This window comes from Pseudophryne corroboree, chromosome 2, assembly GCF_028390025.1.
Source record: "Pseudophryne corroboree isolate aPseCor3 chromosome 2, aPseCor3.hap2, whole genome shotgun sequence".
NCBI lineage: Eukaryota > Metazoa > Chordata > Amphibia > Anura > Myobatrachidae > Pseudophryne > Pseudophryne corroboree.
This window is the reverse complement of record NC_086445.1, coordinates 862,523,124-862,542,938: the sequence shown is the minus strand read 5'-3', so window position 1 is coordinate 862,542,938 and position 19,815 is coordinate 862,523,124. Positions and strand designations below refer to the sequence as shown.

General features: G+C 44.2%; 1 protein-coding gene across 8 annotated transcripts in view; it reads left to right on the top strand.

Annotated features, from left to right (window-relative positions):
- Positions 1–19,815, top strand: part of SPECC1 (sperm antigen with calponin homology and coiled-coil domains 1) — a 1,059,948-nt gene that overhangs the window by 607,582 nt on the left and 432,551 nt on the right. The window contains exons 8-9 of one of the 8 annotated variants that reach the window (XM_063955882.1): positions 15,765–15,842; positions 16,607–19,344. The exons of 6 other annotated variants lie outside the window; for them this stretch is intronic. In XM_063955882.1, coding sequence (XP_063811952.1) covers positions 15,765–15,842; positions 16,607–16,628 — 100 coding nt within the window. In that variant the 3' untranslated portion in view covers positions 16,629–19,344. Of the gene's footprint in view, positions 1–15,764; positions 15,843–16,606; positions 19,345–19,815 lie in introns of those variants that run through there. One more of the 8 variants, XM_063955883.1, reaches the window with a different exon arrangement.

Sequence of the window (19,815 nt, the reverse complement as noted above, 5' to 3'; positions counted from 1 at the left end):
TGGAACGCAGTTATGCTTACAGTATGTCACCTGAGAGACAGGCTGTAACAAAAATGTCAGTCACCACTTGGTTCTTTGGGGTAGATGCACTCTTGTATTTATAATAGGTGCAGTGTGTGTGGTGCACACAGGCACTTGAGTCCAGGGGGGACCCACACCGCTCATGCTGCACCCATTTCTTGAATAATTACCCCTACGGAGTCCTGCGCTGATGGCAGCAGTTCTGTTGCATTCACCATGAAAATGGCGTGACGGCTATTTCCAAAGCATTTTGCACATGCGCAGTAGAGCTCGCCATTTTCCTGGCGATCTGCACATGCACATTATAGTTTGAGCCCCTTAGTACTCATACTGCGCTGCTGGCAGAGAGGAGGGAACCCGGACGGAGGAGGCTGCACATGGGCTTCCTCCTCCCTGTATAGCGCCCCTGGATAGATGTATAAAGCAGTGAAAAAAGTGCAGACGTAGCCCATGGCAGCCACTACGTGTAATTTTCTAGAATGCACTCGATAAATGTTACCTCAAAGCTGATTGGCTGCAGTGGGCACACTTCCCAGTCTATTCACTGCTTCATACTGTACATCTCCCCCTCTGTACTGTACTTCTCTGCTACATCATATGTATTTACATTTAGTGTAAGATTTTATTCTTACCATGGCTATTCTTACATGAGCACAGAATGAGTCATTATAAACACTGAATTCTATTGTTTTTATTTTAAATTACCTGACATTATTGGTATATTAAATAAACTCTCTACTAAAATGTACCTAACCGTTTCTCTTTGAATAGTATCCCCCCCCCCCAAAAAAAACCCAGAAGAAAATAAAATACATTTGAATTGAGTGGGAAACGCATATATGGGCCTATACTCAAGTTCTTATGACAGCAAATGGGATACAGACACCCAGCATAAAATGCTATTCATGCTGGATAGCGAAGCTGGGGATGGATCCAGTGTACATGGGTTTCCTCTCAATTCAAATCATTATGTAAACCATCTGTAAACTGACAGGTAAGATTTGCATCTTAATATTGATGACTAATGACAAGAAATTGACCTGTGCTGATATATATATATATTATACACACACATTATAAACCAGTGATGCCTGTAGTTGAGTGCTTCGCTGTATCCGTCACACTAGTGATGCATTCACTTTATCTGACCTACATGCAGTGTAAGCACCATTTTACGTCTTTAAATATTTAAACATACACTCCAATCTGAACAACTTTGGAATGATAGTGAACGGCATTCTGACTGTATTAATCAGAATTGTAAAAAGTCTAAAAATGGTAAATGTAACTGGTTTTTCTTTTACCATTAATATTTGTGTACAACATGTACTTTGTCACTTAGGTAAAAGCCTCTGTATTCTTTGTGTACAGACATCTTATTGTTTTCTGCTTATGTTTGTATTTATCAGGGCCGTCTCTGCCTCTTGGCCAGAATGGCACTTGCCAGGGGCACCGACCAAGGGGTGGAATTACATAGTAGTTCTGGCCAGAGCTGTAACTAGCGCCCGCTGCATGCATATTACTAGCAGTGCACCCTGCTCCACCTGTCTGTGACTGTCCTGTTTCCGTGACAAGAAGAAGGGCGACCGGGCACTGGTCGCAGGATATTTTAAAGTGATAAGGAAAAAACCAAAGCTGGACGATTGACAGAGAGAAAATTGCCTCTTTCAATTCTGGTCCTATTTGGTGGTGCGCCCAGAGCTAGGGAGTAACAGTACTAGCAAAGGGAGAAAAAGAAAGCTCTTGTGTGGGCGCACTCTTTGTTAAATCTAGGAAGATTCCTAGGATATGTACGGAAAATGAAGGTAAAACATCTGTTTATTATTCTAGAATAAAAATACAGTAGTTACCCACATATATGATCCCGTAGTGAATGAAAAAGTGATCTTTATGAAAAAATGTTGGAATGTTCTGGTCTGTTAATCACAGGGAGTGATTAGAAAGGTGGGAGACACTTGATTGTCTGACACCTGTCTCTCCTGACCAGTACAGAAATTCTGTATTGATGGGACCAAGAGGAAATCAAAAGAGTATTATGTGTATTAATAAGAGACCATTAACTGGGTCAATACCACACACTTGGCTGGTTAGGCGTCTGTCCCTATAAACATGTGTGGAGTGATGAATAATTATTTCTCTGACGTCCTAAGTGGATGCTGGGACTCCGTAAGGACCATGGGGAATAGCGGCTCCGCAGGAGACTGGGCACAACTAAAAGAAAGCTTTAGACTACTGGTGTGCACTGGCTCCTCCCACCATGACCCTCCTCCAGACTCCAGTTAGAATCTTGTGCCCGGCTGAGCTGGATGCACACTAGGGGCTCTCCTGAGCTCCTAGAAAGAAAGTATATTTAGGTTTTTTATTTTACAGTGAGATCTGCTGGCAACAGACTCACTGCAACGAGGGACTAAGGGGAGAAGAAGCGAACCTACCTAACTGGTGGTAGCTTGGGCTTCTTAGGCTACTGGACACCATTAGTTCCAGAGGGATCGACCGCAGGACCCGACCTTGGTGTTCGTTCCCAGAGCCGCGCCGCCGGCCCCCTTACAGAGCCAGAAGCAAGAAGTGTTCCGGAAAATCGGTGGCAGAAGACTTCAGTCTTCAACAAGGTAGCGCACAGCACTGCAGCTGTGCGCCATTGCTCCTCATGCACACCTCACACTCCGGTCACTGATGGGTGCAGGGCGCTGGGGGGGGGGCGCCCTGAGGGCAATATAAGACACCTTGGCTGGCAAATCTACATCATATATAGTCCTAGAGGCTATATAGGTGTAAAAATACCCCTGCCAGAATTCCAGAAAAAGCGGGAGAAGTCCGCCGGAAAAGGGGCGGGGCCATCTCCCTCAGCACACTGGTGCCATTTTTCCCTCACAGCTCCGCTGGAAGGAAGCTCCCTGGCTCTCCCCTGCAGTCTACAAGCTACAGAAGGGTAAAAAAGAGAGGGGGGGCACTAAATTTAGGCGCAGTATATATATATATATATATATATATATATATAATATATATAATATATATATATATATATAACAGCAGCTATAAGGGAAAACACTCATTTATAGTGGGATCCCTGTGTTATATAGCGCTCTGGTGTGTGCTGGCATACTCTCTCTCTGTCTCCCCAAAGGGCTTTGTGGGGTCCTGTCCTCTGTCAGAGCATTCCCTGTGTGTATGCGGTGTGTCGGTACGGCTGTGTCGACATGTTTGATGAGGCTTATGTGGAGGCGGAGCAGATGCCTATAAATGTGATGTCACCCCCTGCGGGGTCGACACCTGAGTGCATAAAAGGTTTGACGACATACCAAATGTGGGACAGCCGGCTTCTCAGCCTGTGCCTGCCCAGGCGTCTCAAAAGCCATCAGGGGCTCTAAAACGCCCGCTACCTCAGATGGCAGACACAGATGTCGACACGGATACTGACTCCAGTGTCGACGACGATGAGACTAATGTAACTTCCAGTAGGGCCACACGTTACATGATTGAGGCAATGAAAAATGTGTTGCACATTTCTGATGTTACCCCCGGTACACGCTTGTCAAAGAAGGTGGCACTACCGTCTCCGGATATGGCCGCCCTGAAGGAATCTGCTGATAGAAAGCAGGAGGCTATCCTGAAGTCTATATATACACACACAGGTATTATACTGAGACCAGCTATTGCTTCAGCATGGATGTGCAGTGCTGCAGCTGCATGGTCAGATTCCCTGTCAGAAAATATTGATACCCTAGACAGGGACACTATATTGCTAACCGTAGAGCATATTAAAGACGCACTTTTATACATGAGGGATGCACAGAGGGATATTTGCCGGCTGGCATCCAAAATTAGTGCAATGTCCATTTCTGCCAGGAGAGGGTTATGGACTCGGCAGTGGACAGGAGATGCAGATTCCAAAAGGCACATGGAAGTTCTGCCTTTTAAGGGTGAGGAGTTGTTCGGGGATGGTCTCTCTGACCTCGTTTCCACAGCAACAGCTGGGAAGTCTACATTTTTACCCCATGTTCCCTCACAGCCAAAGAAAGCACCGTATTATCAGGTACAGTCCTTTCGGCCCAATAGGGGCAAGTGGGTTAAGGGCGCGTCCTTTCTGCCCAGAGGCAGAGGTAGGGGGAAAAAGCTGCAGCATACAGCCAGTTCCCAGGAGCAAAAGTCCTCCCCCGCTTCCTCTAAGTCCACAGCATGACGCTGGGGCTCCACAGGCGGAGCCAGGTACGGTGGGGGCACGTCTCAAATATTTGAGCAATCAGTGGGCTCGCTCACGGGTGGATCCCTGGATCTTTCAAATAGTATCTCAGGGGTACAAGCTGGAATTCGAGACGTCTCCCCCCGCCGTTTCCTCAAATCTGCCTTACCAACCACTCCCTCAGGCAGGGAGGCAGTGTTACAGGCAATTCACAAGCTGTATTCACAACAGGTGATAGTAAAGGTACCCCTACTTCAACAAGGACGGGGTTACTATTCCACAATGTTTGTGGTACCGAAACCGGACAGTTCGGTGAGACCCATTTTAAATTTGAAATCCTTGAACACATATATAAAAAAATTCAAGTTCAAGATGGAATCGCTCAGGGCGGTTATTGCAAGCCTGGACGAGGGGGGTTACATGGTATCACTGGACATCAAGGATGCTTACCTGCATGTCCCCATTTACCATCCTCACCAGGAGTACCTCAGATTTGTGGTACAGGATTGTCATTACCAATTCCAGACGTTGCCGTTCGGTCTATCCACGGCTCCGAGTGTCTTTACCAAGGTAATGGCCGAAATGATGATACTCCTTCGAAAGAAGGGAGTTTTAATTATCCCGTACTTGGACGATCTCCTGATAAAGGCGAGGTCCAGGGAGCAGTTGTTGGTCGGGGTAGCACTATCTCGGGAGGCGCTACAACAGCACGGCTGGATTCTAAACATTCCAAAGTCACAGCTGGTCCCTACGACACGTCTACTGTTCCTGGGGATGGTTCTGGACACAGAACAGAAAAGTGTTTCTCCCGGAGGAGAAGGCCAAGGAGCTGTCATCTCTAGTCAGAGGCCTCCTAAAACCAAAACAGGTGTCGGTGCATCATTGCACGCGGATCCTGGGAAAGATGGTAGCTTCCTACGAAGCAATTCCATTCGGCAGGTTTCATGCAAGAACCTTTCAGTGGGACCTGTTGGACAAGTGGTCCGGATCGCATCTTCAGATGCATCGGCTGATAACCCTGTCTCCAAGGACAAGGGTGTCTCTGCTGTGGTGGCTGCAGAGTGCTCATCTTCAAGAGGGCCGCAGATTTGGCATACAGGACTGGGTCCTGGTGACCACGGATGCCAGCCTTCGAGGCTGGGGGGCAGTCACACAGGGAAGAAACTTTCAAGGACTATGGTCAAGTCAGGAGACTTCCCTGCACATAAATATTCTGGAACTAAGGGCCATTTACAATGCCCTAAGTCAGGCAAAACCCCTGCTTCAAAACCAGCCGGTACTGATCCAGTCAGACAACATCACGGCGGTCGCCCATGTAAACCGACAGGGCGGCACGAGAAGCAGGACGGCAATGGCAGAAGCCACAAGGATTCTCCGATGGGCGGAAAATCACGTGTTAGCACTGTCAGCAGTGTTCATTCCGGGAGTGGACAACTGGGAAGCAGACTTCCTCAGCAGGCACGACCTCCACCCGGGAGAGTGGGGACTTCATCCAGAAGTCTTTCAAATGATTGTAAACCGTTGGGAAAGGCCACAGGTGGACATGATGGCGTCCCGCCTAAACAAAAAGCTAGAAAAGTATTGCGCCAGGTCAAGAGACCCTCAGGCGATAGCTGTGGACGCTCTAGTGACACCGTGGGTGTACCGGTCGGTTTATGTGTTCCCTCCTCTTCCTCTCATACCAAAGGTACTGAGGATAATAAGGAGAAAAGGAGTAAGAACTATACTCATTGTTCCGGATTGGCCAAGAAGAGCTTGGTACCCGGAACTTCAAGAAATGATGTCAGAGGACCCATGGCCTCTACCGCTCAGACAAGACCTGCTGCAGCAGGGGCCCTGTCTGTTCCAAGACTTACCGCGGCTGCGTTTGACGGCATGGCGGTTGAACACCGGATCCTGAAGGAAAAGGGCATTCCGGAGGAAGTCATTCCTACGCTGATTAAAGCTAGGAAAGAAGTAACCGCAAACCATTATCACCGCATATGGCGAAAATATGTTGCGTGGTGTGAGGCCAGGAAGGCCCCAACGGAGGAATTTCAGCTGGGCCGTTTCCTGCACTTCCTACAGTCAGGGGTGACTATGGGCCTTAAATTGGGTTCCATTAAGGTCCAGATTTCGGCTCTATCGATTTTCTTCCAGAGAGAACTGGCTTCACTACCTGAAGTTCAGACTTTTGTTAAGGGAGTGCTGCATATTCAGCCCCCTTTTGTGCCTCCAGTGGCACCTTAGGATCTCAACGTGGTGTTGGATTTCCTAAAGTCACATTGGTTTGAGCCATTGAAAACCGTGGATTTGAAATATCTCACGTGGAAAGTGGTCATGTTGTTGGCCTTGGCTTCGGCCAGGCGTGTATCAGAATTGGCGGCTTTGTCATGTAAAAGCCCTTATCTGATTTTCCATATGGATAGGGCAGAATTGAGGACTCGTCCCCAGTTTCTCCCTAAAGTGGTATCAGCTTTTCATCTGAACCAACCTATCGTGGTGCCTGCGGCTACAAAAGACTTGGAGGCTTCCAAGTTGTTGGACGTAGTCAGGGCCCTGAAAATCTATGTTTCCAGGACAGCTGGAGTCAGAATGACTGACTCGCTCTTTATCCTGTATGCGCCCAACAAGTTGGGTGCACCTGCTTCAAAGCAGACTATTGCTCGCTGGATCTGTAGTACGATTCAGCTTGCACATTCTGCGGCTGGACTGCCGCATCCTAAATCAGTGAAAGCCCATTCCACGAGGAAGGTGGGCTCTTCTTGGGCGGCTGCCCGAGAGGTCTCGGCTCTACAACTTTGCCGAGCAGCTACTTGGTCAGGTTCAAACACTTTTGCAAAGTTCTACAAGTTTGACACCCTGGCTGAGGAGGACCTAGTGTTTGCTCAATTGGTGCTCAATAGCAGCTCGGCATAGTTGTAATGCCGAGACCCCTCGGGCAGCCGCCCAAGAAGAGCCCACCTTCCTAGTGGAATGGGCTTTAACTGATTTTGGCAGCGGCAATCCAGCCGCAGAATGAGCCTGCTGAATCGTGTTACAGATCCAGCGAGCAATAGTTTGCTTTGAAGCAGGAGCACCCAGCTTGTTGGATGCACACAGGATAAACAGTGACTCCGTTTTCCTGACTCTAGCCGTTCTGGCTACATAAACCTTCAAAGCCCTGACCACATCCAGTAACTCGGAATCCTCCAAGTCACGAGTAGCCACAGGCACCACAATAGGTTGGTTCATATGAAAAGATGACACCACTTTTGACAGAAATTGTGGATGGGTCCGCAATTCTGCTCTATCCATATGGAAAACCAGATAGGGGCTTTTATGTGACAAAGCCGCTAATTCTGACACATGCCTAGCCGAAGCCAAGGCTAATAGCACGACCACTTTCCACGTGAGATATTTTAACTCCACCGCTTTAAGTAGTTCAAACCAGTGTGATTTCAGGAAACTTAACACCATGTTAAGATCCCAAGGTGCCACTGGAGGCACAAAAGGAGGCTGAATATGCAGCACTCCCCTTTACCAACGTCTGAACTTCTGGTAGAGAAGCCAACTCTTTTTGAAAGAAAATGGATAGGGCCGAAATCTGGACCTTAATGGAACCCAATTTTAGACCCAAATTCACTCCTGACTGTAGGAAGTGAAGGAAATGGCCCAGCTGGAATTCCTCTGTAGGAGCATTCCCGGCCTCACACCAAGAAACATTTTCGCCATATACGGTGATAATGTTTAGCTGTCACGTCCTTCCTAGCCTTTATCCGCGTAGGAATGACCTCGTCCGGAATGCCCTTTTCTGCTAGGATCCGGCGTTCAACCACCATGCCATCAAACGCAGCCGCGGTAAGTCTTGGAACAGACAGGGCCCCTGTTGCAACAGGTCCTGTCTTAGAGGAAGAGGCCACGGGTCCTCTGTGAGCATTTCTTGCAGATCTGGATACCAAGTCCTTCTTGGCCAATCCGGAACAATGAGTATTGTTCTCACTCCTCTTTTTCTTATTATCCTCAGCACCTTGGGTATGAGAGGAAGAGGAGGAAATACATAGACCGACTGGAACACCCACGGTGTCACCAGTGCGTCCACAGCTATCGCCTGAGGGTCTCATGACCTGGCGCAATACCTCTGTAGCTTTTTGTTGAGGCGGGATGCCATCATGTCCACCTGTGGCAGTTCCCACCGACTTGCAATCTGCGTGAAGACTTCTTGATGAAGTCCCCACTCTCCCGGGTGGAGGTCGTGCCTGCTGAGGAAGTCTGCTTCCCAGTTGTCCACTCCCGGGATGAACACTGCTGACAGTGCGCTTACGTGATTCTCCGCCCAGCGAAGAATTCTGGTGGCTTCTTACTGAATCAGAACCGGTTGGTCGCGAAGCAGGGTCTCCGCTTGACATAGGGCGTTGTATACGGCCCTTAGTTCCAGGATGTTGATGTGAAGGCAAGTCTCCTGACTTGCCCACAGACCTTGGAACTTTTTTCCCTTTGTGACTGCTCCCCACCCTCGGAGGCTTGCATCCGTGGTCACCAGGATCCAGTCCTGAATGCAGAATCTGCGGCCCTCGAGAAGGTGAGCACTCTGCAGCCACCACAGATGAGCCGTAGGAACCAACTGCGACTTTGGAATATTTAGAATCCAGCCGCGTTGCCGTTACACTTCCAGAGAAAGTGATACGCTGTTCAGCAACTGCTCTCTTGATCTCGCTTTTATGAGGAGATCGTCCCAGTACGGGATAATTGTGACACCTTGCTTCCGCAGGAGCACCATCATTTCCGCCATTACCTTGGTGAAGATTCTCGGGGCCGTGGAGAGACCCAACGGCAACGTCTGAAATTGGTAATGACAATACTGTACCGCAAATCTGAGGTACGCCTGATGAGGTGGATAAATGGGGACATGAAGGTATGCATCCTTTATGTCCAGAGACACCATAAAATCCCCCCCTTTCAGGCTTGAGATGACCGCTCTTAGCGATTCCATCTTGAACTTGAACCCTTTCAGGTATATGTTCAGGGATTTTAAATTCAATATGGGTCTGACCGAACTGTCCGGTTTCGGGACTACAACATGGTCGAATAATAACCCCCTCCTTGTTGAAGGAGGGGAACCTTGACCACCACCTGTTGAACAATTTGTGAATTGCAGTTAACACTATTTCCCTCTCGTGGGGGGAAGCCGGCAGGGCCGTCGGTGAGGGGGCACCTCCTCAAAGTCCAGCTAGTATCCCTGAGACACAATATCTATTGCCCAGGGATCCAACAGGGAGTGAACCCACTTGTGGCTGAAATTACGAAGACGTGCCCCAGCGACATGCGGTGGATTTTGTAGAGGCCGGGGAGGACTTCTGTTCCTGGGAACTAGCTGTGTTGTGCAGCTTCTTTCCTCTGCCCCTGCCTCTGGCAAGAAAGGACGTACCTCGGACTTTCTTGTTTCTTTGAGATCGAAAGGCTGCATTTGATAATGTCGTGCTTTCCTAGGCTGTGCAGGAATATAAGGCAAAAGATCAGAATTACCAGCCATAGCTGTGGAGACCAGGTCCGAGATCCCTTCTCCACAAAATCCTCAGCCTTCCATATGCCTCTCAAGTCGGCATCACCTGTCCATTGCATATCTACAGGACACGTCAAGCAGAAATCGACATAGCGTTGACTCTAGAACCCAGTAGACTAATGCCTCTTTGGGCTTGTTTTATATATATATATCTATCTTAAGACAGCATCTTTAATATATATATCTATATATATCTATCTATCTATATATCTATATATATATATACATACTAGGGTCTCAATCTCTGCTGATAAGGTACCTGTCCACGCTGCTACAGCGCTATAAACCCATGCCGACACAATCGCCGGTATGAGTAGTGTACCAGAATGTGTACGCTATCCGCAGGATCCCTGAAGATAGCTGTTAAGTCAGGGCTACCTTTTGGACAAACGTGACACCCTAGGGGAAGATTCCCATCGTATCCTGGCCCTAGTTAGCGAAGGATATTCCCTGAGAATTCTTTGTGGGAAACTGCAGTCTCTTGTCTGGAGATTCCCGCTCTTTTTCATCATGAAAGGAGGGAAATTTACCTCAGCTTTCTTCCCCTTAAACATGTGTACCCTTGTGTCAGGGACAGATGAGTCATCAGTGATATGCAAATCATCTTTTATTACAATAATCATATATTGAATACTTTCCTGCCATTTTGGCTTTAACTTTGCATTATCGTAGTCGACACTGGAGTCAGACTCCGTGTCGATATCAGTGTCTATTATTTTGGATAGTGAGCATTGAGAGACTCTGAAGGTCTCTGCGACATAGGAAAAGACATGCGTAGATTCTCTGTCTGTTCTCTAATCTTTTGTGCAATAAATTCACTTTAGCACTTAATTACACATATCCAAACAGGTGTCGGCGTTGTCGACGGAGACACCCCTCACACACACATTTGCTCCATCTCCTCCTTAGGGGAGCCTTTTACCTCAGACATGTCGACACACACTTACTGACACACCACACACTCAGGGAATGCTCATCTGAAGACAATTCCCCCACAAGGCCCTTTGGAGAGACAGAGAGAGAGTATGCCAGCACACACCCCAGCGCTATTAACCCAGGAATAACACAGTAACTTCATGTTAACCCAGTAGCTGCTGTTTTATAATGATTTTTGCGCCTAATTATGTGCCCCCCCCTCTCTTTTTACCCTCTTCTACCGTGTATCTGCAGGGGAGAGGCTGGGGAGCTTCCTCTCAGCGGTGCTGTGGAGAAAAAACATGGCGCTGGTGAGTGCTGAGGAAGAAGCCCCGCCCCCTCGACGGCGGGCTTCTGTCCCGCTTAAATATACATTTTCTTGTCGGGGGCTCATACATATATACAGTGCCCAACTGTATATATGCTAAACTTTTGCCAAAGAGGTTCCAATTGCTGCCCAGGGCTCTGCGAGGGGGACGGCGGCGCAGCTCTGGGATCGGACGACGCGAGTGAGATCCTGTGTACGATCCCTCTGGAGCTAATGGTGTCCAGTAGCCTAAGAAGCAGGACCTATCTTCAGAGAGTAGGGCTGCTTCTCTCCCCTCTGTCCCATGATGCAGGGAGTCTGTTGCCAGCAGAGCTCCCTGAAAATAAAAAACCTAACAAAATACTTTCTTACAGCAAGCTCAGAAGAGCTCCCTGAACAGCACCCAGCTCGTCCGGGCACAGATTCAAACTGAGGTCTGGAGGAGGGACATAGAGGGAGGAGCCAGAGCACACCAGAATCTAAATTCTTTCTTAAAGTGCCCATGTCTCCTGCGGAGCCCGTCTATTCCCATGGTCCTTACGGAGTCCCCAGCATCCACTAGGACGTTAGAGAAAAATAATTATTCATCACTCCACACATGTTTATAGGGACAGACGCCTAACCAGCCAAGTGTATGGTATTGACCCAGTTAATGGTCTCTTATTAATACACATAATACTCTTTTGATTTCCTCTTGGTCCCATCAATACAGAATTTCTGTACTGGTCAGGAGAAACAGGTGTCAGACAATCAAGTGTCTCCCACCTTTCTAATCACTCCCTGTGATTAACAGACCAGAACATTCCAACATTTTTTCATAAAGATCACTTTTTAATTCACTACGGGATCATATATGTGGGTAACTACTGTATTTTTATTCTAGAATAATAAACAGATGTTTTACCTTAATTTTCCGTACATATCCTAGGAATCTTCCTATATTTAACAAAGAGTGCGCCCACACAAGAGCTTTCTTTTTCTCCCTTTGCTAGTACTGTCCTGTTTCCCCCAGTCCCCACAGTGTCTGCAGGAAGAAATGTCATGACATCTCTCCCACCCGCAGTACCCTGCCAAAGAGTCATTTAATTGGTCAGACACAGGTACTACTATTGTGTAAGGGATGCCACTACTATGTGGGCATAATGTATAACGGGCACTACTACTGTGTGGCATAATGTGTAAGGTGCCATCCTGTGTGGCATAATGTGTATAAGGGGTACTACTATGTAGCGTAATGTGAAGTAGGGGCTCTAGTGTGTTGAAACATGTATAAGGTGTACTTCTGTGTGGCGTAATGTGATAAATGAACATTACTGTGTGATGTAATGTAAGGGGCAGTACTGTGTGGTGTAGTTTGAATTGGGGGTACTATTGTGTACCCTTCCCCACAAGACCACACCCATGTGTCAACGCACACTGTCCTTATTTAAAATATGGGGGGGGGGGCACAGTCCCTTACTTTAAAAATGGGAAAGGATAAATAAATATTATCACAAGGGAGCGCTATATGTTTTTCAATGGTTCAAATAACAATTTATTATGTAAAATATTTTAAAAGAATGTCTAAAATAGATCAATATAATAAAAAATGCAAATTACACCAATAATAATCACTTGCACATAAAAGGATCTCTGTTACCACAGTTCTTTAGTGTAGAGTCCACAGACAATGTGTGTATAGGAGCTCCAATATAGGATGTTTAAGCACACTGCGGGTGCTATTTGTAACTCCAATGAGAGACTGTTAAATGGATAGTCAGAAATGAGCCAGGTATCGTCTTTTTGGACAGACAAGCCGACGTGATTTGATACGGCTCGCACAGTGTGATGAAACCGTATGTCTAATAAGCACGGAGAAACGCGTTAAGGGATTTTATCACTGCACCTACGTGATCCGGAGTACCTACAAGGATCCACAGACCTGAGGCTGTTTTTGGTTTTATTCATCGGCTGCCACCCGGAGCTGCGCTCCCCCTCCCTGTGGACACAGACGTACCGCTGCATCTGCCCGACACCACCCAATACATGCAATACAGCCGGCTGTGCTAAAGAAAACTAACGGCACTGGTGAGAGTTCGGTTTCAGCGGAGGGGAGGGCACACAAGAGTGGTATCTCTGTGGGGTGTTCTACACTGTGCGAGCTGTATCCAGTCACGTCGGCTTGTCTGTCCAAAAAGACGATACCTGGCTCATTTCTGACTATCCATTTAACAGTCTCTCATTGGAGTTACAAATAGCACCCGCAGTGTGCTTAAACATCCTATATTGGAGATCCTATACACACATTGGGGGTAATTCCAAGTTGATCGCAGCAGGATTTTTGATAGCAACTGGGCAAAACCATGTGCCCTGCAGGGGAGGCAGATATAACATGTGCAGAAAGAGTTAGATTTGGGTGGGTTATTTTATTTCTGTGCAGGGTAAATACTGGCTGCTTTATTTTTACACTGCAAATTAGATTGCAGATTGAACACACCCCACCCAAATCTAACTCTCTCTGCACATGTTATATCTGCCTCCCCTGCAGTGCACAAGGTTTTGCCCAGTTGCTATCAAAAATCCTGCTGCGATCAACTTGGAATTACCCTCATTGTCTGTGGACTCTACACTAAAGAACTGTGGTAACAGAGATCCTTTTATGTGCAAGTGATTATTATTGGTGTAATTTGCATTTTTTATTATATTGATCTATTTTAGACATTCTTTTAAAATATTTTACATAATAAATTGTTGTTTGAACCATTGAAAAACATATAGCGCTCCCTTGTGATAATATTTATTTATCCTTTCCCATTTTTACTTTATTAGTGAGCACCTCAGAGTACTCATTTGGGAGCAGCTTCATTGTATGGTTAGCGACCTACTATACGGCATCTATATACAGCAACCTTTTTTTGCGCTGAGTAATAATATTTTTAATAGTATTGTTATTAATAATACCATTATTAGTATTTTATTTGTATAGTCCCTTACTTTGCCTGGGGTGCTCAGACTCCTAGATACACCCCTGGTATAGAAATAAATAATTAAATACCACTGTGATCCGTCCTGACAGTAAACCAGTGTATACTGTCCCACTGTGTATGGAATTGTTACAAATATTTTGATTTATTGAACATTTACTTTAAGGCATATCAAGCAATGGAAACATGCTACCTATTATAGCGTGCATGAATAGAAATTGTACTCTGTGCCCTAATACAGTGCATAGCTATACACAGTTCACGTTTCGTTCAGTGCTCTCTTTGGCAGTGGTACCTGTCTAAGGGAAGAAAGTACATAAAAGTAACTGAAGTCGTGTATACATAAACATAAGACTTATTATCTCCGCAGTAACTTGAGGTTCTGGGATGAATCTGCATGTTTTTGATCTTCTTAAATATACACACTTTTCTCTGTCTCTTGTGAGACTTAAGTTGGTTCTAGTATTAAAATATTTCACTTAGTTTTTGTATTGTTCAGTACCACATATCAATTCTCTCATTTTGATATGCCAAGCACAAAATCATTGATATAAACTGTGTCTAAAGCATACATTGAATATCATCTGTATTATGCAAACAATCATGATTAGGCTGCACATCACGCTGGCGTCATGTGGGGTGAACATTTATTGTTTTGCATTTGAGAAATTCATGTTTTGCAGTTTGGATATCAATGACCTTCCAAAGACAGATGCCAAAGCTAGTATTGTAATTTTACTATTTATTTTTAAATTTGTTTCTTATGCTTTTATTTTTTATTTTTAAAGTCTTAGTCGTGTCTTTTTGTTGCCTAGAAACAGCAGACTTATTGTCTTGTTGTTTTCTTCATCGCCTGTAGATTAGTGTCTGAATGTGAAAACTCATGTCCTTAGCGTGAGATCGCCCAGGCCTCTATACTGTACCTCATCACTCTCTTGCTGTGTGAGCTAGAAGGGAGCATGCCTGGTATAGCACATAAGTAGCATCAATGTAAACGTCACCACTACATTATGTAGTAAATTAAAAATGTACAGGGACTTTGGAAAGTGCTTCCACAGTAACTGTGTTCTAAGCAAGTTTCCCCGCAGAGTATTTGACAGCAATAGGTCAACATAATTGTTTTTAAACACTTTATTTCCGTGAAATAAAGTAGAATTTGTTACGTACTTATCTATATTAAGTGTTTTCCCTCTCTGGCCTCCCACAGCGGCAGAGGAGATCTGTAGCCAGAGACCACACTCACTGCGGAGGCACCTGTATAACATCAGGCGACCGAATCTCCATACAGATGGGTCCACCTTTCACTTGAGTTCTTTGCTGCGCCTAGGCACACCATGGTTTATTAACATAAACACTTCATCTATTGTTCTCAGCTGCAATACAATACAGAGAACAATACATCAGGGGATTAAGTCATTACAGCAGGGGATTAAGTCTAACTGACCTGGCTCAGTTAACCCTATTAAAGGCCAAGATAAACGTGGACCCACCTGTATGAGAATCCACTGTCACACACACACACACACACACACACACACACACACACACACACACACACACACACACACACACACACACACACACACACACACACACACACACACACACACATATCTCATACAGAGGGACTGTACACAAACACCACATTTTACAATACACAGAGGCAGAGAATGATTGTTTAGGAAGGCCACATGCAGCCTATGGGCCGCTGGTTGGACATCCTTACTTTTTAGACCCTTCACAATTGAAATGTCTATGGATTAGAACACAGCATTGAATTCCTCTATCGGCACATAGGCTTCCTGTATAGGACATACATCCCTGCCTGGTCTCTGATGTGCTCCTTCTGCTATTAAGGGGGAAAAAGATGCTCACTGTTGGACATCTCCTTAGAGCTGGCAGAATAAATTCCGATACAAGCAACATGAATCAGAGGTAAGTTACTTTAAAAGGGCATATTTAATGCACGCAAACAGAACTTCTCCAGGTGTGGGTTTATTTTAACTATACTTTGTTCTTTGTTCTTTTTTTAGTTGAAAGCACAGTTTATGGACTGTTACTACCAAAATAGTTTTTTAGATTGTTTCAGTTCTGAAAATTGAATTTCTAATCGTTTAGCTAAAAGGACACTTGTTTTAGTAAATGTCAACCGTATTGAAATAAATGGTAATGTCCATGAGCTTTCATGTTTGGCTCTGGAGGGTTTGACCTGTCTGATTCTGAATTCCTAAAATCTGACTATAGTAATACTTGCACATACCCCTCTAGCAGCCATTTCCCGTTTAGCTACAGATCTCCCAGGATTACAGCATACATTTGAGTAGGGTAGTGTTTAATTTCTATTGTTAAGTGTTATATGTAGTGTTATATGTAGCACTTACACAGACCTATAAACTGTTATTTTATTTTGTATTTAAAAAAAACCTTGTCAAACAAAGTCTAAAAATTGATCTCTGTTCCCTGTTTGTATGTCCATCTAGTCTTTTTTTTGTCCATTTTGACGTTGCGCTTATTTGTCTATGTCCAGCTACATGTGTGCTAGTTGCGATCGTAGACACATCTTCACATGCAGAGGAGGGCTCCATTAGACAGCAAGACAGCACCTGATTGCAATAGGAAGGGCCTTCTCTCCTCCCTCACCTGTAACATGTGACTCGGCAAATGATCTGCTATAACACATATCTAATTTGTCTTTACAGTTATGCTGCCTGTGCCAGCTAGCAGCTGGATGAAGCTGACGTGGGCAATCCAGGAAGCAGCGGACTTTAGTCAGAGCCAATTCTCAGAGAGCCATATTTTCAGAGTTTTATTCTGTTTTATTATGTTTAGGAGGAGAACAAGAAAACATACACAGCAGAGGTTAGCCTGTGAAAATACTATACTGTATTTATTTCTCCCATGAGATCACATTGCATTTCTGGAAGTACAGTACTTCTATGATATTGATGTATTCTGTTAACCAAATAGATATTGACAGTTGTGCTTTTATATGTAACATTATCATTCTTTTACAAAAAACCTTCTGAACGTTTTACAAATGGGATCTATATATACAGTATACTAGAGTGGTTTTTTTCATGTCCATGTATAATAGTATTTATTGTTATTATAATTTTTATATTGGAAATATATGTATCATGGCACATGAAAAGACATTTAAACACACAGGTTGTAGACATTCTCATCTATCAACTCTGAATGCTGTACTTTATGATTTAGCCACTAGATGTCAGTGTATCATTTTTAAAAGGCCACTGAATGTTTGCTGTGACTTGTGCACTAAGCATACTGTATTTAAGTGTATTCATCATATTTTGGAATATTTATATAGTTGCATTTGAAAATAAAAATAGTTTCATTTACAGCTGTCACTGTTGTAATGTTTTTGCATTGCTTTAATAACTGTTATGCCTCAAATTAATATTCCTCTGTAATTAGAATCTCATTAAGGGGTGAAAACTTTTTTTTCTTACAGAATTCACCACATATACTGTACACTGTGTACATCTGAATGAATATATTACCTTGCTTACTGCAGTATAGTATTTATTTAGTGTATTTACCCCATTACAGATCAGCATTTTGAGCAAAATGACTGCGGACCTACTGAGAGGTCAAACTCTGTTCCCAATCATGTCAAATAGGAAAATTTATTGTTGACTGTATTTGTAAGTTTATTTTCATAAATTCCATGTACACTCCATTGTATATATTTGGCCATGTATATTACAATATTTGGCCTTGTATATTACAATCAGTGTGCTCACACACTACAAACACCCAAAAGCTACAAGTTGAAGGAACATAAACTATGGTGTAGTCAATTGTGGAGTAGCTGTGGTCACCTTGCATCGGGCGCGGTTGCTCTCTTTGCTCGCCACGGGTTCTATTCCCACTCAGTTGGTGGCGTGGACTCACCAACCGAGTGGGAATACAGAGGGTTTGTTGGGATTCTGGGCGTTGGTTTTTCAGCGGCTGTCGGTATTCCAACGTCGGTCTTCCAAACGCCGGGATCCCGACAGCTGATATATTGACTGCTCCCATTTAATGTGCTTGCTCAGCTACTGAAGTTATAGTAATCATTTACCATCTCCTATGGCAGAAGTAGACAACATGTGGCACGCCAGCTGATGTGGAACTATACATCCCAGCATGCACTGTCACAGTTTTAGCATGCCCTAACAGCAAAACTGTGGCAGTACATGTTGGGATGTGTAGTTCCATAGCAGCTGGAGTGCTACAGGTTGGCTTTCCCTGTCCAGTGGAACACTTTTGAGTTCTTTTTTTTCTATTAGCCATAAACATATAGTAGAAAACGAATTAACATGTGATTTATGCATGCAGCAAACCTCATGCCCACAGTATTTTCCAATAAACAAGAATAACAGTTTCTCAATGAGAATATATATTGCATATAGAATAAGTTTAAGCGCGGAGTCTGAGTATGGGTTTGAAAAAAAGCCTGTATACCTGCCACTGGGGGCAGGGGGTCATGTCACAGGCACCACCATGAGAAAGGTGGGTGGTAAGAAGGGGAAAAAAGGATTTTCCACACCTTTTATTCGGTAGTAGAATTAAGGAGAGGGAGAATTTAGCATACAGGTATTGTTTATTGCAGTTTTATTTTCTAAATAACAACAAAAAAGCCTTCTACTAAACTCTACAGGCAATCAGCATGACTTTTCACTGCAGATTTATTTTAGGGATTGCTACCAATATGTAAGAAAGATAAAATTATACACAGGGCGGGGATGGCAAACCAGTACAATATTGTAGGATTACCAGAGAATGCAGTGAATGGGGTACGAGCCTTTTAAAGCTTAGTGGAGTTCACCTGTGACAGAGCTGCAGCTGCTGTCCATTCAAAACCAGATCCTTGAATTTAACTGTGAATATAAGCCCCAAGGTAGTCTTACAGTTCTTATGTGCATTGCTGGCAGCCATTCTGCCTATAAACCAGTCTTGCTACATTGAGTAAAGTGGGCGGCAGAATGTAGATGGGTAGAAGTGTACACTGTCTCCATAAATGACCTTAAAACGTCTTCTACCTATTTCTGAAACTGTGTATAGTTTACTGTTAAAACATCAGATAATATGGGAAATGTGTATCCTTAGTAAATCATCTTATATACTGTAGCTATTATTTTGGAAAGTGTTGGGGCATGTACTAGGGAAAAATAAGGAAATATGGTGCAAAGGAAAAAGCCACTGATCATTCATATGTTGGCTTTCAGTTCTTAAACCCCATTGGGAAAAGGACAGAATCTGATTGGCTTATATGGGTGACACCACCTTTTTACTTTACACCAGTTTCATATGTGAATTCTAACTGAAATTAATGTATTTTTATGAATTGATTGGAAAGTTCCAAAACATGATTGTACATTGCTAACATAATTGTTTCTTTGTCAGCCATGGATAATTTATGTTCTGCAAATTGAATATTTTCCTATATAAAATAAACTTCATGATAAATACCATTTTCTTTGTGTCCTGTTTGTTTTCAGCACCATGTATGAGCAGCTGTTTGATTGATCCAGATAGATCATCATCTTCCATTGTCTTTTGGTTTTGAGTGGAAACACTTTTAGCTGGCACAATAGAAGTATCATTTGCTGCATGTAGATTGCTTTTTCTTCATCGTATTTATAGTATACAGTATTCCACACACAATTGTAAATTCATTGTTGGGCAGAATTTATATAACTCTAGATTAACAATTGCTACATATTTCCCCGGGCAAGTAATAGTCTATGAAACGTGTGGTTGGAAGTAGCATATTGCATTCAAACCAATTTTGCATAGATCAAGAGGATGTTCAGGGTCCATGAATAAACATTACTTCACTGCTAGTAAATTAATTTACATTAATTTACCAATGTACAGTATAGCTACCTGATACTGTATC